The sequence below is a fragment of the Narcine bancroftii genome, chromosome 7 (genome assembly GCF_036971445.1).
Source record: "Narcine bancroftii isolate sNarBan1 chromosome 7, sNarBan1.hap1, whole genome shotgun sequence".
In the NCBI taxonomy this organism is placed as follows: domain Eukaryota; kingdom Metazoa; phylum Chordata; class Chondrichthyes; order Torpediniformes; family Narcinidae; genus Narcine; species Narcine bancroftii.
This window is the reverse complement of record NC_091475.1, coordinates 177,491,993-177,515,063: the sequence shown is the minus strand read 5'-3', so window position 1 is coordinate 177,515,063 and position 23,071 is coordinate 177,491,993. Positions and strand designations below refer to the sequence as shown.

The 23,071-nt window shown below is 40.8% G+C and overlaps 1 protein-coding gene across 21 annotated transcripts in view; it reads right to left on the bottom strand.

The window, feature by feature from the left end:
• Positions 1 to 23,071, bottom strand: part of wasf3b (WASP family member 3b) — a 246,852-nt gene that overhangs the window by 182,798 nt on the left and 40,983 nt on the right. For 20 of the 21 annotated variants that reach the window (XR_011342254.1, XR_011342250.1, XR_011342249.1 and 17 more), the window contains exons 3-6: positions 16,742 to 16,876; positions 13,911 to 14,064; positions 10,484 to 10,601; positions 1,463 to 1,629 (exon numbers count right to left, since the gene is read on the bottom strand). Coding sequence is in view for 7 of the 21 variants with exons in the window: in XM_069891491.1 (XP_069747592.1) it covers positions 1,463 to 1,629; positions 10,484 to 10,601; positions 13,911 to 14,064; positions 16,742 to 16,876 (574 nt within the window). In the remaining 14 variants the exon portion in view is untranslated. The remainder of the gene's footprint in view (positions 1 to 1,462; positions 1,630 to 10,483; positions 10,602 to 13,910; positions 14,065 to 16,741; positions 16,877 to 23,071) is intronic. The other variant, XM_069891487.1, reaches the window with a different exon arrangement.

Sequence of the window (23,071 nt, the reverse complement as noted above, 5' to 3'; positions counted from 1 at the left end):
CATAAACTTTGAGCAGAGTTCTAAGGAGGCTGCTGTAGAGCATTAGATAGAAAGCAAATTCACAGAACCATAAAAGTAACAGAGAGGATCACTGGGTCCCCCCTTCCCATTGATTAGATTGATCTAATCATTGTTTAAAGAGGGCTCATAAAAATTAGTCAGGAGCCTTACCACCCTGCTCGCAGCATCTTCCAGCTACTCCTGTCAGGTTAGAGATGCATAACTATTAGAACCAGAACCACCAGGCTGTGGAACAGCTTCTTCGCACGGGCAGTGAGACTACTGAAGGACAATTGACAATTGTCCACTATTTACTAATCATATTTCATTTAAATACATGGATATATGGACTGTACTTGACTCTATGTAGGTTATGTCTGCATGAGTGATGGCACTATGAACTGATTTGACTGATTGAACTGGGACTATCAGATGATAAATTGAGAGGGAGGACAACTGGTCTGGGTCCTTGGTGATTTAGGAGTAATAATCATTAGACCACTTGGCCACAGCCTTGATTGTTAAAATGTTAGTCAACACAATTTGGAATAATGATCGAGGTCAGATCCTTACAGTCAAAATTTACTGACATGGCTCAGTAGGTCACAAGAGAAAGTCACTCCTCATCATTAAATGTCATATTATAATCTTCGCCATATTCTGGCTGAAAGTGCACCAAATGCCATACTGAATAACTTTTTACCATCCACAAATCTTTCTCAAGCAGGAATTAAGCGGCGTCAAATAATAGTTTAAGGACACCTCAACGGCAAAATCCTACTCAAAAGTAGCAGAAATTGTCATGGACTAACTGGGATGTGCTAAATGGAAATTTTTAAAAAAATTTATTATCTGGACTTGGCAAGGCTAATGCTCCTGGACCGACAGAAAATATTCACCTATTAATTCCTAAAACGAGGGCTCAGGCCTGAAAATGTCAACTTGCTTTTTACTTTCTATGGAAGCTCCACGATCTGCTGAAATTCTCCGGCACTTTTGTGTGCTGCACTAGACCCCAGCATCTGCAGATTTTCTTTACCTTCATTGGAATATTCATTGCTATGTAACCATAACTAACAGCATCCACCCAATGAACCCTTCAATTCCCATCCCACTGTCCTCTTAAACACACATCTCCAACCAGATGTTTACCTGTACTTTCCAAACATTTCATCAGTTTAGAACTTGCAGGTCACGGTTAAGATTTAAATGAGGTTGAAATCTGTGATAGCCTTGGTCCACAAATATTAGCGCATGTGGTGCTTGCTCCTCTATCAATTTTGTCTGCAGTTTGAAGATTTTCTCTTATAATGGTATTGCTATTACTTGTTCTTGATTTTAGAGTTTTTATTTCCAAAATAATACTTTTGCTTATTGTCAATTATTTCTCATCAGAGGGGAAAAATCTGGAAAGTTATGTTTTCAAGTTCTTACTGACCAGGGAGCTTATATATACACAGACCTATTGCTTGGGGAAACTGAAGACACTCCGTGACACAAATTTTGAGATAATCTGTTGTCAGGTCTAAGTTCTTTGTCATACGCCATCATATTCCACTCCTGCCGCCTGTTCTTGGCCTTTCTAACTTTTTTCACCTCACGGGCTGTGCCATCTACACGTTTCTGCTCCTAAGATAGGAAGAAAGCATGCCAAGAGGTAGGAAAGAGAAGACATACAGAGGGTAAAATTAGTTAACAACAGAAGGAAAGTGTGCCATTTCAAAGAAGGAAACTTTCACTTGTGAATTTTCGTATCTGGATTTTAAATAGATTACATTTAAATTGGAATTAAGAAAAATTAAATAATGAGATTTTGCTGAATACTTGATTGTTTTGTATAACTTTCATTTCCATGGAGGAATTAAAGTCAAATCCTTAGTGAACTTGAGTATATTATCTAAAGTCAAAATTACAGCAACATGATTAAAAGTTGATAAAAATAAAACTCAAACATACAGTGGAAAGAAAGGAACCAAAAGAGAACTAAGGTAAAAAATCTATTTAAAAAGATTGATGATGCACTTTTACAATAGGTGGTTTACTTGCTTAATATTACAAAATTAAACTAGTTTTCAGGAATCACAATATTTCAAGACAAAAAAATTAAAATTTACATTTTTTTGTTATGATGTGAACCAAGAAATTATCACTGATCATCTTAATGGATCAAACTTGAAGAAAGATTTTCAAATCTTTAATGCACTTGTAGGGCATACATCCAGATGCCATTTTATTGTATGCATGCCCTAAGTTATTTATTTTGAGTTTAGGCTGCCTCTGAATAACATACAGGGAAATTATATACAAATGAGTTATACAAGTTTCAAATAGATTATCATCACTTACTTCCAGAACCTCGGACTTACAAAATAACAAAGTTTCACATCCTCTTGATTGTTTGAAGAAATAAAAATCAAAGGCTGTACCCGCATCTCCTACTTTGATCTACCAGTTTTGATCCTGGGTTCACAGCATGATCCTACATACTTAAAGATATTCAACATGGAGGAAGAATAGAATGAAATGAAAAGGAGGTGGGGGAGCTCTGCTCATTAAAGAGGAGGTTAACGCGATTTCAAGGAAGGTCATCAACTTAGATAATGTAGCATCTGTATGGGTCGAGTTTGAAACACCAAAGGGCAGAAAACTTTAGTGGGAGTGTTGTACAGATCACCAAACAGTAGTGAGATCAAGCAAGAAATAAGGAAAGCATCCAATAAAGGTACAGCAGTGATCATGGGTGACTTTAATATGGATGCAGATTGAGAGAACCAAACTGGTTGTTTGTAATACAGCAGAGGATAATTTCATGGTGTCAAGTAACATGTCAAGGAACCAGCTAGAGCACCTGCTACCCCTCTACCGTCAGACTCCTAAACAACAAACTCAGTTCATTAAGGACTCTAACTTTCATATTACTTATTACTCAATATTTATTTTTTTCTGTATTGCAGTTTGTTTACATTTCTTTCTTTGTTTAAATTTTGTGCACGCACACACTTTTTGAATTGATTTTTGCCCTACTCAACTAGAAACTAGTAATTCTGCATGTCGCACAACAAAAAGAATCCCAAGGTTGGATGGGATGTCATGCATGTATTCTGACAATAAATTTGAATATTGAACTTTGAATGCAGGAAAGATTTAATAGCCTGTTAAACCTCAATATCCTGTATTGGATATTAGATCCATTTGAGGAACAGAAAATCTCCAGAGTAATATATAATTGGACACCTTCAATCAAATTTAAAAAAAAAGATTTAAAAAAAAAAGTGATCTGCCACATAGATTTCCAAAACCATGGGAAAAGGCCAAAATATTTTTCATTGCCTTTCCCTCAAAATAGCTTCCTTGACAAAATATTGCAACAAGAGGTTACCTTGGACTATCACTCTCCAATTTGGAGCCTGATATCAAAACCCTTACACAGATATATAAAGCTCAAGTATATCCCCCAAAATTTTCATTTTATAAGTTATTTTTTTTTTAAAGTTCTTTTGATCAAGTTTTCACATCAAGTTTATGCTCAATGTTCCTTAAAGACTCATTGTGTACAAGCTATTGTAATTTGTATGTTTATGTTTTCTTCTTTCCTACGTTTGTATTTATCGGTTTGTTCTGCAATCACAAGCCACGAGCTCAGGTCGTGAATAGTCATTAGTGTCCCCCAGCACCCCTTAAAAGTACGAGAGAAAGAGCAAAAGAAAGTCCTTTCAGAGTCATTGAGTGTCCATAGATTCACCTTCAGTGCTCCCACAACCTCTGCAGCTGCAGACAACTGACAACCCGAGCTTCAGATCCAAACCTCCAATATGATCAGGAAGCCCTTAGCCCCCTGAGGTCCTTCGAAAGCCCTTCTTGTCCTTGGCACCCTTTTGAATCCCAGCTCCAAAACCTGATCCTCGTGAGCCAGTCCAGCACCGCACAGCCAGGCGGGTCCCCCGACCGTGTGTCACCCACAGCCTCTGCTGAGCCCCTCGCTGGTCTGCTGCCATGGTCACCATCCTGTAGGTCATTTCCCGAGCTTCTCCTTCTCTACAGTGGGTGGGGGGTGTTCTCCCCATTCCTGGTGCCCAGCACCTGCCTCCGATTCCTGGAGTCTGCAACTTCTTGTGGCCACTGCCCAGCACAGGCACCACCATTTTGAGCACAGATCCAGAGGTTGCAGGATTTCAGTTTAAAAACACTATCAGCTCCTATAACAAGCCATTTAATGCATGATCGGGTAGTTGAACCCTTCAGAGCAGTGCCATATCTCAATCTCCTGGATTCGCACCAGCAGCAGGCATTGCTGTGAGAGCAACTCCAGGAACACTGCTATTTTAAAAAATTTATTTAAAAGAACACTTTGAAGCATATAAAATTCTGACAGGATGAGACAGATTAAATGCAGGAAGGATGTTCCTAATGCTGGGGAAGTGCAGAACAAGGAGACACAGCCTAAGGATAAGGGGCAAGCCATTTCTGACTGAGATGAGGAAAAAGCCTCTTCACAAATTGTGAATCTGTGGAACTCCCTACGACATAGAGTTGAGGCCAGTTCATTAGATATATTCAAGCGACTTGGAACAGGTCCTTATAGCTAAAGGGATCAAGGAGTATGGAGAGAACTCAGGAATAGGTACTGAAATCATATGATCAGCCATCATATATAATCAGATGATTATATTGAATAGTGGTGCAGACTCAAAGGGCTGAATGATCAACTCTTACACCCACTTTCTAGGATTCTATCCTGACACTTGATGTTTAATTCAGAAATTAGTTCTGCTTTAGTGTGATAACTGGGAGCCTGAGTAGGTAAATGTCAATGGACATCCTGGGGAAAACACAATAAAACGTTGAGAGATCTCTCACACAAAAGAAGAGGACTGTGCTGATTAGAAGTCAATTATCCCAAGACACTACTGCAGGATTTCCTTTTGCCAGTGCTCCAAACCTTATCTTCAGGTGATTGAAGAACTTCCTCCTACCATAAGGCCAAATGTGATTACTCATTATATCCTCAAAAATGGAGCAGTCTATGGACTGAAAAGTAACAAGCAATAACACAGTACAAAAATGTCAATAAAAAAAAATCACATGGTCAAGTCATCTTCTCTCAACTCTTCTTGGCTTTCATCCTCAACATTCACAAGCTCAATAGATACTTAATATTTCAACTGTTACAAACCACATACAAGTGCAAGTCAGAAGCTAGGTATCCAAAAACAAGTTACTCCCTTCTCTACAACCCTAACCCTAATCCCTGATTCTTACATACCCTTGTATTTTACAGCTATTTAAAATCAACAGTGACACTCTCTTCTCCTGCCAATAACATTTAACATATTAAAATTGCTGGTGGAAAGTAACCACCAAATTCTGTGCAAATTGTGCACAATCTTCCACAAAATATGAGCCAAACTTTATTAAACATAACCAATTGGGAATTTCCACACTGGTTTTGTTGTCATGCAGCAAAAAACCAGAACTAAATTTATAATGATGTTGCATCTTATTCATAACAATCTTAATATGCAATAAATTCAGCTATCAAAATTCATTCAGCCTGGCTTTAGTAAAAAAAAACTAGGCAAAATCCAGATATAATGCCCCAGTATTCAGTGGCATGAACATTATTGAATATCAATATCCTAGGGATTACCACTGACCAGACACTGAAGTAGTGTCACCATATACAAAAGGCTAAGAGTCCTTTCACAGGTACCACATCATCTAACTCCCCAAAGCAACAACCATTTCCAAGGCTCAAGACACATCTGGATGACAGCAGCTTCAACAACGCTGAAGAAACTCGACATCACAAAGTTCAAATTTATTATCGGAGTGTATTTATGGCATCACATACCCAGATATTCTTTTTCCCAAGGGCCAGGCAGAATTTCTACTTAACAATAGTGTAACTGAACTCAAGAAAAAGTATACAAAAGAGAAATGTAAACAAAGGAAGAAATGCAAATAAACTGACTGCAATTTAAAAAATACATACAAATAATGTGCAAAATAAGAGGCCTGACTCAGCCAAATAACCATCTCATCCATCAGAATAAGACTGCATTCTGTCAGTTGCAGTGAAAGCAAGTCAGAAGGTCAATATTTGAAAGGAAAGGTAGTAAAGGTTTCTATAGCCCGCAGAAAGTCACCATTGATCACCAGCACCTTTTATTAAATTTGATTTCTGCCCATCTACCAGTAACACTGTACCATCTACAGTATATTCTACAATAACTCTCCAAAATGCTTTAGAGAGAACCTATCAAACCCACAGCCTCTAAAAGCCAGAAGGATAAGGGTAGCAAAAACATGGTAACACCACCAATTGGAATTGTCCAAGCCACACACTATTCTGACATGAAAAAATATTTTTGTTCCTTCACCATTATTGGGTCAAACCTCAAGGATCAAGGAAGAAGGCAGTTCACCACCTCCTTCCCAATTAGGAACAAGGAATTTAATGTTAGCTTAGCCTGTGAATATGAGAAAGGGGAATAAAAACCATTACATGCCCATCCTGCAATTTAATTTTGAGTCTTAATGTTAGATTACAGTTGCAATGATTGCAGTGTAACAGTTCTTTCATACTCCTGTAACCCTCCAGATGCAGTAACCTTCCATATTTTCCACAACTTCCATCCATTTTGTTTGTAATCCCTTACCAAAGTGAAATGGGTCCTTTCTATTCACCCTGGGGTTATTTTTCACACTCAGTTAAATTCCTATTTCCTAAAAATGACAAGCCCTGCCTATCAAATCTTTCCACATATTTAACATTTCCCAGTCTTGCCAATTTCTTAATAAATCTCTGCACCTTGTCCAGTGTAATCACATCTTTCTGCTCATCTGATAATCAGAAGTGTAGACAACTGCCAAGCATTGTAAAAAGACCTTCCTGGTCGAGTACTGGATGCAGTTTCGGTCACCTAACTACAGGAAAGATATTAATAAGATTGAAATAGCACAGAGATTTACTTGGGTGATGACAGGACTTGAGGAACTGAGTTACAGAAAAAGGTTAAATACGTTAGGACTTTATTCCCTGTAGTTTAGAAGAATGAGGGGCGAATTGAGAGAGGTATACAGAATTATGAGGGGTAATAGATAGAGTAAATGCAAGTAGGGTTTTTCCCACTAAGGTTAAGTAAAATGCAAACCAGAAGATACAGGTTACAGGTAAAAGAGAAGTAGTTTAGGGGGAACTTCTTCGCTCAAAGAGTGGTGGGAATGTAGGCTCATTTTTAACATTTAAGAAAAATTTGGACAGGTACATGGATGGAAGTGGTATGGAAGGATATAGATTGGGTGCACGTTAGTGGAGCTAGACAGAATAATAGCTTGCCACAGACTAGATGGGTAGAGGAGTCTGTTTACTGTGTTGTAATGTTTTATGGTTCTAATGCAGGAAAGCATCTTCCATGCATTTTAATTGGCTTGTGTATCCTTAAAGACCTCAAGTTTGTTGATCCCTATTTTGCAATATCCCTCAATTTATTTCCTTATCGTCTTAGACTTCCCCCAAATTCGTTATGTCATACTTATCTGGATTAAATTACAAATGCTACTTCTCTGGACAAACCATAATCGTCATTCAAATGTGCTTTGTTTTGCTTCTCACAAATAACTTTTGTATTATAAAATCCACACAGAAGGAACAATCCACACCAACCAACTTATTGACCCAACTCATTCATACCAACCAAGTTGTTAGCATTCTGAGCTCATCCCACATGCCTGCATTTGGTCCATATCCTTCTCACCCCTTTCTACCCACATACCTGTCCAAATGTCTTCCGAAGATTAGATCTGTATCCACATCTATACCTTCCATTGGCAGCTCATTCTAGACAAGACTACCCTCCAAGTAAAAGTTGTCCCTCTCACGTTAAACCTATGCTCTCTAGTTTTAGAGTTATCTGGAAAAAGCCTGTGACTATTCACTTTAATGCATAACTTCTATTTAGTCATCCCACAGCTTCTTTCATTCAAGGGAACAAAGACCCAGCCTATCTAATTATCAAACTAAAGACCCAGAGGCATTCTTTGAATTTCCTCTTCACCCTTTCAATTGCTTGATATCCTTCCTACAGCTGGGTGACCAGAACTACACACAGTATTTGCCAAGTGTGGCCTTACCAATGCCTTGTACAGCTGTATTACAATGTCCCAACTTAATACCTCACCCAGTGAAGGTGAGCATGCTAAGCTCCTTCTTCATGACCCTGTCCACCTGAGTTGCCACTTTCATGGAACTATGCAACTGCACCCAGAGGCTTCTCTGCTCTACAAAACTATTCTGCTATTTACTGTGCAAGTTCTACCCTTGCTTGACATACCAAGTTCAGCACTTCACAAATGTCAGAATTAAATTCCATTTGCCACTCCTTGCCCCATGCTTCCAACTGATCTGAAGCCTTTTGTAAATTTAGACAGCTGACCTCACTGGCCATTTTACCACCAATTTTTGTGACATCTGCAAATTTAGTAATTGTGTTAACTACATTACCTGTCAAAGGCCTTACTAAAGACCTTATACAAGATCCATTGCCCTTCCCTCACCAGTCCTCTTGGTTAGCTTTTTAAAATCTCTATCACATTCATGAGGCACAATCCACCCAGCACAAAGATTATACTAATTACCTCTCATCAGTCCCTGCCTATCCAAATGCTGGTAAATCCTGCACCTTAGAATTCTCTCCAGTAACTTTCCCATTACTTTCCCAACATCAGGCTCAGTGGCCTACAATTCTCTGGCTTATTTTTGCTGTCCCTTTTAAATAACAGTACATTTGCAGCAACCTCCTTTGAAGAAGACCGCAGAGCCCACCTCACTGACAAAAGGCAAAGGAGGAAAAACCCAACACCCAACCCCAACCAACCAATTTTCCCCTGCAACCGTGTCTGCCTGTCCCGCATCGGACTTGTCAGCCACAAACGAGCCTGCAGCTGACGTGGACTTTTTACCCCCTCCATAAATCTTCGTCCGCGAAGCCAAGCCAAAGAAAGAAAGACATTAGCCACCTTCCTGACACTTTACATGAGGCCAAAGATGCAATTTGTTCCCTCGCTTCCTACAGGATGCATTTGATCAGGCTCTGAGTATTTGAAATGCTAATACAGTCCAGGCCAGAGTAATGGACAGGCAACATGCACCACCTGGTGGCGCTGCTGTGCTCCTGTTCAGAGGACACACTGCCTGCCAATCAAGGTCAAAGACTCACCCCAAGCTATCAAGGTGACCTTTGCGATTGGCCCACCTAAATCACCAGGTGCTGCAGTCCAGGCAACCTACCCAGACTCAGCCCTAACCTTCACCCAAATGGCCCAGGTGAATCACCTCGGCTGACCCCTGCTGAGCCCCTGCACTTGGCTTCGAGCCATTGGCCACAGCAGCCAACGGGGCCCAGCCTAACCTGGTCTGTGACTGTCTGGCATATTGTTGACCCTGTTGTCCCGTTTGCATCCCCAAAATAAATGTACGCTTTTTACCTCGACTTTGGTCTGGTTCTTAACCTGTTGGACCCATATGAACCTGAACAGCCAGAAACACTTTCTCCCTGATACTTCATGTTGCTATTTAGTAGGACCAATTCTCTCTAACCACCCTTTTACTTAATAAATCTGAAGAATTGCACAAGATTTTTCTTCATCCTCTTTTAACCCTACTGATTTCCCACTTAAGCATACTTTTACACCATTTATACTCGGAGGGAATTGCTTGATCAGATAGACCACCTTTTACTTGACCAAAGCCTCAATATCCCTGGTCTTGCTTTCTCACCTTTAAAAGCCCCTGATAATCACCTTTCCAGATTATCAGTTTTTCCCCCACTCATCAGCTGAAAACTTCTTCATGACAGTCACTGCACAAAGTCTAAATAATTAATGCAAAAAAAAAAGGGATAAGATACTGCACGTCATGGAAACCCATTCAAAACAGCCTTCCAGACACAAAAATACCTATCACTTAAATCTCCTGTTACTATTTTGGATTCAGTGAGATTCTTTCTGATCGTCACAGAAGTTATCCAATCTAAACAATATCTAGTGAAACAGCAAGGATGTAAATTATACAACTTATGTAGTGAATCGTGAAAAATATTGAAATAATATTGCTGCAATCGTTTGATCAAAAGTTAAATGTTTGTAACTATTTTTTGAGGTATGCAATCAACAACATTTATTTTTGGGTTTCCTTCTTTGAAAAGCAGTCGATAGATATCTTAATGTGCAAAGCATTGAAACAATTGGTAAGTGATAGAATTATAATAGATGCATTTGCAGAAGTTAATTTGAAAGCAGTTAATTTTACACACGTCTGGGGGAAGTTAAAAGCACCTCCAATTTTAATTATGTAGAAAGTTAATTCCACATTAATTTATTTTTAAGGTTTTTAACCAAAGGAAGACTTTATGGTATGAATCATTAATTGTTTTTAGGATACAATGAAATTTTTTAAAAGCCACAATTTTTCCATATTTTGTACCTTCTGTCTTCTTTTCTCTTTCCTTTTGTCTTCAGTATCCTGGAGCATCTTCTCTTTCCACAAATCAAAGAAATAAGATGGATCTGTGTAAAACTTAAGTCCATCTTTTTTGTCATCTCTGGAAGTACAAAATGCAATTATTTTAGCACTTCCTAAATAAAAGAATTTGGTCTTGATACTTTCTCAACAGTCGTGGATGATTTGCCTTTGAATGTAGATTAAAATTCCATTAAATAACGAATTAAGCCAGAATGAATCTGAACAGCAATCAAACAACAGATAAACAATTACTTCATTACTTTAAATGACATCCCCTACCTTTATCAGTTGAACAGTCTTGATGGTTCAACAGGATAGAAATCAAAATAGTTTTATCAGCAGCGGATTTGTTTCCAAGAATTTCTCAGCAGACTCAGAAATCATTAGGTGTAATCAACCAACTAATAATGATCCTTAAAGACAATTTCCATGACTTCAGTTTCTATTTCTGGAACAGACACATTCTTAGCTCTCTCAGTACTGATTGGAACAGAAACTCTAGGTCTGTTATTCTCAACTTCATTAGGCCAGGTGGCAGATTTGTGTTTTGAAGGAGCAATATTCAGTCATAAACAATTTCTAATCATAGATGCAAGAAATAAGAATGTGTGCTCATCCTCAACCATTGCAAGTTAATGCTACTACATTGAACACTTCAATAAAGAAGGAACCAAAGAAACAGGTGCTCAATGCAGCAACCAGTAACAATGAGAGGAATGGAGATCAAAGACTCCAAAAATCACTGCATGGGCCATTGCCAGGTAAAAGATTGTTTTTACAGATGCCCACAAGTCTGAAAGTACACAGAGATCACCCAGTATGGTGACTATATCTCCATAGTACCATAATAAATGCCATCAAAACCATACATAGCTGATAAGAAAGAAAATGACTAAGTGGAAAGAGGAAACTGGTTCTGTCATTTGCAGGAAGGATTATTTTTATGTACTTGCATTTCAAACTTTTAAATGTAATGAGAGCAGGTGGGCTCATAGTTGAGCAACTGTAATTGGGGAAACAGCCTGTACACCCTCAGATACATTTGATCTCACTTTTCCAAATACCAGATAATCTGGAGGATTTAACTCCAATTGGGCCATTGACATTGCAGGCCACAAGAGGGGTTTAAATACCTGGGAGTTAATATTGATGGCAACTTGAATAATTACACCCCCTTGCTGGAGAGAGTTGAGGAGGATTTGAATAGATGGGCAGGGTTAACAGCATCAAAATGAATGTGTTGACAAGATTCCAGTATCTTTTTCAGACATTGCCTGTGCAGTTGCCCCGGGATATCTTCAAACAGCTGCTACACAAGGTCATATATTAAGGTGGCGAGGGTCTCTATGGAAAAATTAACATGGGACAATAGTGTAGGCAGATTGAGGATGCCAGACTTTAAAAAATATTATTGGGTAGCCCAGTCGAGATACATCGCCTCCCTCTTCCAGGGAGGGGGTGTACCATCCTGGGCACAAATTGATCTGCACCTGGTGGGCAAGAAGATAACAGTTGACTTTATTTATAAATGAGACACTAAATTGCTGTCAGGAAAAAAGAGCAGCCCCATATTAAAATGTGATTAATATCTGGAACAAAATTAACCAATATTTGAACATCAAAGTAGGGCTGTCCCCAAAAATATGCCCAGACTCCTAATAAATTAATACCATTAACAGTAGGTAACAAGATCTTGGACACCTAGCACCAGGTAATGGCATCAGCTGCATAGAGGACTGTTACAAGCAGGAGCAATTAATGTCGTTTGAGCAACTCAAAAATAAATATGATTTGCCAAATCAGACATTCCACTGCTATCTTCAATTAAAGATTTTTTTTAAAAAAACAGGATGTAATGGGTCCAAGTATGGCTCTACCTTGTTGCAGTGCCATAGAGACCATGATTCAAAGGGGGAGTGGAAAGAAATTCATTTCTGCAATGTTGTTCCTGCTCCAGTCGGATGGACCCAAACCGGGCCTCCATAGATTAAGAAAATGATGGGAGTCGGACTTAGATATTGTAACTGATGAGGGATGCTGGTCTGACTTATGCCGGGACAGCATGACCACGGTCATCAATGCAAGGTACAGGTTGGTGCAATACAATTTCTTGCACCAGCTGTATCTTAAGCCACAGAAAATAAACAGATCAAAACCAGAATTCTCAGACCACTGCTTCAGATGCAGCATGGCGACTGCGACTTTCGTACACGCAAGCTGGTCATGTGCCAAGGTGAGGCCCTTTTGGGAAGAACTAGGCCAAGTCCAAGAGAAAAATCATAAGTAAACGATTCCCACAGGACCCAGAGTTGTTACTGTAGGGAAACATAAGGCTTACAATGAAGCTGTCCAAATTTCATATCCAATTTGTTAATCGCCTTGGCAGTGGCCAGGAAGTGCATTGCAGCTACCTGGAAGTCCAACTCTCGTCTTAGTATCAAACGATGGAATATGAAAATGCAGAGCCATGTTCCCCTGGAGAAGGTAACTTATAATTTGAGAAACAAATATAACACTTTTTGAAGGATTTGGCAGCCGAACATGCACCACATAGGCGTATGGCAGTGATTGACTCCCCCATTCCTTGCCGTGGTGTCCTCCCCTCACAATAATCCCAATCAAGGAAAGACAAGAATATATATCGGCCTGTCGATGTAGGGGGACTGGAAAAGACGCAAGCTTGTGAATGCAGTCAATAATGAGAATGGAGTTTATGTAAATTTGAATACAAGCTGCCAGGATGGCACTAACAATGTATATGGCAATACAAGCTTGTGTGAAAATATAAACAAAATATTTGAAAAAAACCTTCCCACTACCATACCACCTCAAGTAATCCCTTACCAATTACAGGACACTTAGGGATTGCTTAAGGTGGAATGTGAGTTTGGGGGGGCAGTTTGAAAATCACTGCTCTAGAGTGTTGTGAAATGGTAATTCTCACAATTCACTTGGAGTAAAGTCAATTTTCAAACGCCTGTTGCTAAAATAGTGTTATCTGACTATTTCTAGGTTTTCAAGCTTTGTGCACAAGTGTCTCTTCAGCATAATATCAGCAAATATCTTGCCTTATTTGTAAAATTGCTTCAACAATCCAAACTCATTATGGGTGTTGACCTTTAGTTAATTGCCTTTGTCTGCCAGAAAATTCATTTTTATCTCTGTGCCAGTTCTACTTCTTTGTAGTAAGAGAATGTCAAGCCTCTTCTTTCACTTATAGAAAATGAACATAACTGACCCCTCCACAGGTAACCGACTTAGCAGCTATGCATGAAATCAAAGATAAAAGGCTACAAGTCTCTATTTGCACAGTATGTAGCCATTGCACCAAATATGTCCAAAACTCCTAAGAACAGGACAAGTCAACTTACATATTTTATGTCCATACCTATACTGTGAGAGCATGTTCAGTGGAGGTGGTTTATCACTCTTATTATACATTTCCAACACTGGATTTGGAGTTGAACCCTTTGAAACAACTTGTTGGTCTTGCATTGTGGAGCTCTTGAAAGCTTTCCTCATGTTAATATCCTGTAAGGAAACTGCATAACACTTCATATTAAGGACTTGAATTCACTTTCAGAGATTATTTCTTCTACTGTACAGTAATCACTGGAATACTGAAAAGAAACTTTAATCCATTTTCAAAATGTAGATATAGCTATATGGTTTAATTAATACATTTTTAAATGAATTCATTAGTGCACAAGAAATCAGATGATAGAAGTTGAGCTTTTTGTTAAACTTCACAGTCTTCCATTTTTATAATTAATTCTCCTATTATTCTTTAGGCCTTATCCTAATTGCTATGCTTCAACATACTGAAATATTTCACAGAAAGACACACAGGCAGAAATTCCTCTTTGATCATAAGCATTTAAAGACTATAATGTTTTCTATTCTCCCCTGTTTAGGTTCATCGACTTAGTATCTTCGATGACACTGAGCGTTCCAATGCTATATCAACTGCTCACCACCTCTGATGCCATGAATATTAATAAAACAACTATCCCTTAAACTATGAAGAATTACAACAATGGTTAAAAAGTACTCCAGCCCACACTATATCTTATCCAAGTAGTAGCAGCGTGGTTAAAACAAATGGTAGTTGTCCATTTTGGCACGAAAAGTTTAAAAAAATCAAGATGGTGAGACTTCTTGGCTTCAAGATGCAGAAAGACAGTGACGATGATTTATGTACCTATGCAACAAAATTACTTGCTACAGCTGAACAGCTTCTTTTGTGGTGCCAAACCATGATTAATGTGACAACAAGGTGAAAAGAACTGTTCTTGAATCTAAAGAAGTTGGCCTCTGGCTTGATAGAGTTCTCCTAATACATGATTTAATAGTGTAGGCAAGAGAAGTAATCAGAAAAGCTACTAGAATGTTTGCATTAATGAAAATTAGTACAAAAATAGGGAAGTTCAGGGGCATGGATGAGATGAGTTGAATAACATTAACTATCAGGGAATATACAATGTACAATATTGTTCTTACTCAGGGAAGGTTATAAATGTAATGAAAGTGGTTCAAATAAGGTTTATCTGACTGAAATGTCATTTTTCTTTTGAATAAAGGTTGGGCAGGCTAGACTTTAGTTGAAAAAAAGGGACGAGATTGGGACACAAGATCCTGAGGAGGCCTGACATTGTGGTTGTGGAGGAGAATGTGGTAGAATCTAGAATTTGAGGCGACTGTTGAAGAATAAGCAGTTATCTATTTAAGACAACATTAAGACAAAACTGCTTTTTATAAGAGGGTTTTGCTCTTTTGAACTTTTTTTTTTTTAAAAAGGGCAATGAAAGCAGAGACAGCCTGATTTTTGATAAGAGTGAAATCTTACCAATTAAGAAAGATTGTAGTCATGAGGAAATAAATGAGTAACAGGTTCAAGGGGCTAAGTGGCCTATTCTTTCTCCTAATTTATACATTGCACATACATTTAGTTTTTAAATTTTAATCATAATTCATGGTAGAAGGCCCAGTATCACCCAATTAACTTAACCCATACATTTTGGAAGGTGGGAAGAAGAGGAAACAGGGAGAACATACACACTCCTTACAGGGAGCATCAGATTCAAATTCCGAACACTGGCTTTGCAATGGCGTTGCATTACCACTACACCAACAGATAATAGAATCCTAAACTATTGTGGCACGAGCAGCCTTTGCAATTTTAGCCAGTTCTGTCTGCCCTTGGAAATAATTGATCTCTTTATACTCAAAATCCTTGATAATTTTGAATCCATTCCTGTATGCTCCACCCCCATTTATTGTCCATCTCCTTAACCTCTCCTATTCCAAGAATAATTCCATTTTCCATGACATTTCCCTTTACCTGTTACCTTGCATCACTGACATCATTCTAGTAATTCACTACTCCCTCATCATTGCCTTGGTTTCATCCTGAGGTATTTTAATCAGAATTGGACACAATACCAGCTAGAACCAACTATAAAGACTTATTATAACATCCTTTCTTGCTTACTACCACTGAGTTCCTCCTACACTTTGTGTTGCTTTTGTACTTAGTAATTGAATTTAAAAAACCTAACATTCCATATACTTTTTCAACTTGCTGGCCTCAAAGATTTTGTTCCCTGTTCCCGAAAATCCTTAATTGTAATAATAATCGTAAGAATATTTAGAGCAAGAACTCAGATTACCTTTAACTAGTTATTCCAATTTCTACTTCCTAGCCTCCTCACCCCCTCCCCCCCACCACCATCACCTATCATCTCCCACCCTCGCCTCCCCCTTTTTGTTCAGACATCTCTCATGTTCCCCCATACCTTGATGAAAGGCTCAAGCCCAAAATGTTGATGCATCTTTACCTTTGCAACATCATAAAGGCACTTTGATCTGCTGAGTTTCTCCAGCATTTGTGTTTTTATAGACAGATTACTTGTTAAACTACATATACTTGTAGCTTAAATAAATGAGTAAATTTATATTCAACATCTTCTTGAAAAAATATAAACTTAAAGATTTAGCTTTGTACTTCCTAGTACTAGAAAGACTTCAAATCAAAGTGAAGAATGCTTCATTCATTTGCAAGAATCTGATTTCTTTCTATATTCTAAGCTATATTACTATAAAGTATATAGTAATTATTCAAAAACAAAGCAAAAAATGTCTTCAAGTAAACTAATGGAAAAAGATATAAATAAGGTAACTTAATAATCATCACAGCATTAGCACACAGAAATTATTTACCTTCCTCCACGGTAGAGTCCAGTTGAGTAACTTTAACAGCCAAACGATCAATTCTATCTTGAAGAGAATTTGCTCGAACATGGAAGTTGTTGGCTTCATTAAAGAGTTCACTAAATACATCCTCTGCATGTTTACCTGAGCAAGTTAAATACATAGAGTAGATTAAAAATGGGAAAGCTATTATGCAAAAGATGAAATTTAAATTTTGCAGAATTCTATTGGAAAAAATGTAACTGTTAGATTTATACTGATAACAAAAGCACAGTCTAATATTTTATGATTTCCAAACAGCAAATGCCAGCAAAATAGACAGTATTAATCAATGCATCACATACAAAGGTAACAACGATAATACAAAAACAAAATATTAAAGTGACTATACATACTGTTGTTCGGGTTCATGTGGGTCCCACAGGGTAAGAACCAGACCAAAGTTGAGCTACAAAGCACACGTTTACTTTGGGGATGCAAATGGGACAACATGGTCAATATGCTAGGCAAACCTCTACACACATATACACACACCCAATATGCAAGGGATAAATATACACTTCGGATAATGAGAAAGGAACAGACAGAAGACTGGGGGAAATTTCATGAACACACACATTCAACAGTCAGGATCAAGGTGATACTACGTGCCCCCACCCCTTGACACAGCACTTGCTACCTGACCTTGGGACTCACCCCAACCCAGTGTGAAAGGTGCTACTTATGTGCCACGAAGAGTCCAAAGAGGCAGAACAAAGGGGCACATGGTCCTTTATATATAGTTCTGGAGGCCAATCACTCGGGGCAGGCTGGGCCCCGTTGGCTGCTGTGGCCAATGCCTCGAAGCCAAGTGCAGAGGCTCAGCAGGGGTCAGTCAAGGTGATTCACTGGGCCAATTGGGTGAAGGTCAGGCCTGAGTGTGGGTAGGCTCCCTGGACTGCAGCACCTGGTGATTTAGGTGGGCCAATCGCAAAGGTCACCTTGATGGCTTGGGGTGAGTCTTTGACCTTGATTGGCAGGCAGTGTGGCCTCCGAAAAGGAGTGCAGCAGCGCCACCAGGTGGCGGACGCTGCCTGTCCATTACTCATATTGGGCATGGTGCACCCAGGGATCCTTTCCCACTGCACCATAATTTACCTGGTTCATCGGGAATCCAAAATTTAAAGGGGGGGGAGGGGGGAGGTCCCGCTTCCAGTGGTGAAGTCATGAGTGACGCATTACGTACAGTGCTCTGACAGCCCAGCCGACTGTACAGTTTATATTTAACATCATAGCCAGCCGTGCTCTGGCAGCCTCGTCGACTGTACGGTTATAATTCACAGTGCAGCCGGCCGTGCTCTGGCAGCCTCGTCGACTGTATGGTTATAATTCAGTGCAGCCAGCCGTGCTCTGACATTAATGGTGGCCCCGCCAACTGCACCGTGAATCCCCACAGCGTAGCCGCTAGGCTGGTCAGAGTGCAGCCGGCCGCGCTGTGAAATATAACTGCCAGACTGACGCAAGCACTTGCGTCGCTAATGGTACCTGGTAAGTCGAGTAGACCATTCACACCGCCACAGAGTGATTAATGAGTTAACTCGGCCGGGCCCGGACACTTGCCCCCACAAGTGTCAGAAGCCGGTTGATTTTTACTCACTCTGCCCGGATGGGACCTTTCACACCACCAGATTACCCACTGCAGACCTGCTAAATTGGCTGGTTCAACCCACATGTACTTGGCAGTGTGAAAGGGGCTAAAAGCTGAGTTCTATTTCAAAACTCTATCATAAAGTTGGATTTGGAAAAATATTTTCTCCAGTATTTCCTATTTATCATTAAGAAGGTCAGGCTAAATTTCTGTGGAAATTTTTGAATAGCAAAAACTAAAATTATGTCTTGTACCCCAGTCTTAACAGCAGGCAACAAGACACAATGACACTAGGAACAATAACAACTTGCCCATTGCAAAAAGCTATCCTGAGAGACTTCATTAGAACAAAATTATACAAAATTTGACATCAAGCCATACAAGGGCAGATTACCCATGATTATTCACTGCTCGGTTTTAAAATAACTACCTTAAATGAGGTAGAAAGGCTGGAGGTTTTTGCAAAGGAACTTTAGAGCCTAGGACCTTGACAGCTACAGTGGTGGAATCATTAAATTTGAAGTTGACCAAAAGATCAAAATATTGTTTTCTCATGCTTCAGTCTGAGATGTTTTTCAATGAGAATGCCAAAAAAAATTGTTCTACATAAACTCACCACCATTCCCCATACCTTCTCCCTCACCACCATTTGGGACCCAAGCATTCCTTCCAAGTTAAGCACTTGTAAAGTGCAGGGGTCATCTACTACAACCAGTGCTCGCATTGTGGTCTCCTCTACGTCAAAGAGACCAGATGCAGACTGGGAGATCACTTCGTTGAGCACTTTTGCTCTATCTGCTATGATAGTGGGGATCGCTTAGGGGCAATCCATTTCAATTCCCTGCCCCATTCCCATGCCAACATGTCTTTCCATGACCTCATGCACTACCAGATTGAAATCTATCTGGGCATTCTTCAACCAGATGGCATTTACATTGACTTCTCCAGTTTCCATTAGCCACACCCCCATTCTCACCTGATGCCTCCTTTCCTCCAGCCCCACATTCATAGAGCCACCCACCCCCCCACCCCCTCTTTGCCAATCAATTCTCACCTTTCCTCTCCTGACCTTCCATCCATGTCAGATTATAGTCTTTTGCCTGTTGGGCTGTGCTCCTCCCCCTGCCCTTTCTTCCTTCCTCCCCCAGCATTTTTTTTTTTTTTAAATTCAGGCACCTACCAGCTTTTTGCTCATACATTAAAGGAGGGCTCAGGCCCGAAACTTGGTTATATACCTTACCTCCTTGGGCTGCTGCATGACCTGCAGAGTTCTTTCAGCACTTTTGAGTTTTTAAACAATATACTTTTATTTTCCCCCCAAAAAAACCCGAGACTTTATCTAAAATTCAAAACGCGACCATCAACACAAACTTCACTCCACTGAGCTGCTTGTTCTTAAACAATATACATGAAAAAAATTGTTTTTCACTGTTTTCTCCTTCTTCTTCTTTTCTTTGGCTTGGCTTCGCGGACGAAGATTTATGGAGGGGGTAAAAAGTCCACGTCAGCTGCAGGCTCGTTTGTGGCTGACAAGTCCGATGCGGGACAGGCAGACACGGTTGCAGCGGTTGCAGGGGAAAATTGGTTGGTTGGGGTTGGGTGTTGGGTTTTTCCTCCTTTGCCTTTTGTCAGTGAGGTGGGCTCTGCGGTCTTCTTCAAAGGAGGTTGCTGCCCGCCAAACTGTGAAGCGCCAAGATGCACGGTTTGAGGCGATAATCAGCCCACTGGCGGTGGTCAATGTGGCAGGCACCAAGAGTATTCTTTAGGCAGTCCTTGTACCTTTTCTTTGGTGCACCTCTGTCACGGTGGCCAGTGGAGAGCTCGCCATATAACACGATCTTGGGAAGGCGATGGTCCTCCATTCTGGAGACGTGACCCATCCAGCGCAGCTGGATCTTCAGCAGCGTGGACTCGATGCTGTCGACCTCTGCCATCTCAAGTACTTCGACGTTAGGGATGAAAGCGCTCCAATGGATGTTGAGGATGGAGCGGAGACAACGCTGGTGGAAGCGTTCTAGGAGCCGTAGGTGGTGCCGGTAGAGGACCCATGATTCGGAGCCGAACAGGAGTGTGGGTATGACAACGGCTCTGTATACGCTTATCTTTGTGAGGTTTTTCAGTTGGTTTTTTTTCCAGACTCTTTTGTGTAGTCTTCCAAAGGCGCTATTTGCCTTGGCGAGTCTGTTGTCTATCTCATTGTCGATCCTTGCATCTGATGAAATGGTGCAGCCGAGATAGGTAAACTGGTTGACCGTTTTGAGTTTTGTGTGCCCGATGGAGATGTGGGGGGGCTGGTAGTCATGGTGGGGAGCTGGCTGATGGAGGACCTCAGTTTTCTTCAGGCTGACTTCCAGGCCAAACATTTTGGCAGTTTCCGCAAAGCAGGACGTCAAGCGCTGAAGAGCTGGCTCTGAATGGGCAACTAAAGCAGCATCGTCTGCAAAGAGTAGTTCACGGACAAGTTTCTCTTGTGTCTTGGTGTGAGCTTGCAGGCGCCTCAGGTGGGCGGCGGCGGCCCCGATCCGGGCAGGAGCAAGGGGGAGACGGCGGCCCCGGCCTCGGTCGAGTGAGGCAGGCGGAGGCCCCGATCCGGGCAGGGAGTGGGAGGCGGCGGCCCCAGTCCGGGCACAGGGAGAGCAGCAGCGGCCCCGGTCCGGGCGAAGGGTAGACGGCGGCGGCCCCGATCCGGGCAGGAGCAAGGGGGAGACGGCGGCCCCGGCCTCGGTCGAGTGAGGCAGGCGGAGGCCCCGATCCGGGCAGAGAGTTGGAGGCGGCGGCCCCAGTCCGGGCACAGGGAGAGCAGCAGCGGCCCCGGCCCCGGTCCGGGCGAAGGGTAGGCGGCGGCCCCGATCCGGGCAGGAGCAAGGGGGAGACGGCGGCCCCGGCCTCGGTCGAGTGGGGCAGGCGGAGGCCCCGTTCCAGGCAGAGAGTGGGAGGCGGCGGCCCCAGTCCAGGCACAGGGTGAGCTGCGGCGGCCTCGGCCCCGGTCCGGGCAGTATGGACCGACCTAGGAGGGGAGGCAGGCCCCTCCAGCCCGGGTAAGAAACCTGCATAGAAGGCCACTCCGATATAAAACCTACGACCCAAGGACCTCGCTGCCACGTCCCAGCTTGTTTTCTCCTATTACGCAGGTAAATAGCAAATCTTGAGCAAAGAAAGAATTGCTGGAGCACCTCAACAGGTTAGTTCAGTAGTAATGGTCAGTTAAAATTTAGGTTTGTGGGTTGGAATACAGGAAGATCAGAGAGAAGAAACAGTAAGATCAGATGGGGTTGAAGGGCTGCTAAATTAACTGCATTCTAAAATTTCAGTCCAAATTCTTTTAATCTCTTAATCTTACATGATCCATGTAAGAATTGCTTTTCAAAGAAACCCTGATAGAGGCCGCATATACAGTAATGTCGAACAACAAGAAGTGCCTATTTTTTTTTTTAAATTTAGAGATAATAACAGGCCCTCCTGCCCATGAGCCCAAATATAACCATGTGGCCAACTAACTTTCTAACCTGTATGTCTTTGGAATGAGGGAGGAAACTCCAGGAAACCCATACAGATACTGGGAGAACATACAAACTCCTTTCAGACAGTGCCAGATTCAAATCCAGGACGCTGGTGCTGTAATAACACTGTGTTAACTTCTACAATTACTGTGACACCCAATCCTACATTCAAAAAATTTTTTAAGGAACATTTCAATGAATGTTAAATCTGTAAAAGTGAGGACCACAAAAGTAAATAGCCTGCTAAATAATATTAAAATCATAGTTGCAGACAATAATTCCGTTCCTCGGAAGGCACTTTGTGTCAGTGTTTAATCTTTAGTTTCAAATGACTAGAAATTCCACAAGTAGTACCTCTGTAACCTCAAAAGAACTAAAATCATCATCCATTTTGGATATAATCCTCAGTGCTAATATTTGAACCTTCTCGCTATTTTATAACTAGATTCTGTCAAAATTTAGTCCACGTAAAACCTCAATGTCCAATGCACTATTTATTGGTAAAAGGTAGCTAACTGGGAACCCAAGAATAGTTTACTTTTTATTACTCAAAAAATAAGCAAGAAATATACATAAATGAATACAGTATAATATAATAAAACTTTGTTCACTGGAGCTAGGAGGCAAGAGCTTTACTTGCTGCACCATTGTACAGTTTTGATATTAAAAGATTACAGCATCCTTCTCCATATCGAATTGATAATGTATCCTAGCGGCTGAAGTCCATTATTAATATAATCATTGTATTTGTATGATGTGTATCTTAAAATAATTGGTCCTTTCAGAGAAAATTTTATAAAATAAGAGAGTTTAAGTAGTTCTGAATATTGTACAGGTACACAATCCTTTATCCAGAACCATTGGGAGACAGTGTGTTCCGAATTTTGGATTTTTCCGGATTTTGGAAAGCCCACCCAAATTGTGCTGCCGTCTCCATCTCCACCCCCTTCCAGTCGCCGAGCCATATAACCATATACAGCACAGAACAGGCCAGTGTGGCCCTACTAGTCCATGCCGGAACAAATCACCACCCTCCTAGTCCCACTGACCACCACCTGGTCCATACCCCTCCAATCCTCTCCCCTCCATGTAATTATCCAGTCTTTCCTTAAATGTAAATAACGTCCCTGCTTCAACCACCTCCGCCAGAAGCTTATTCCACATCCCAACCACCACGTGAAGAAATTTCCCCTCATATTCCCCTTATAATTT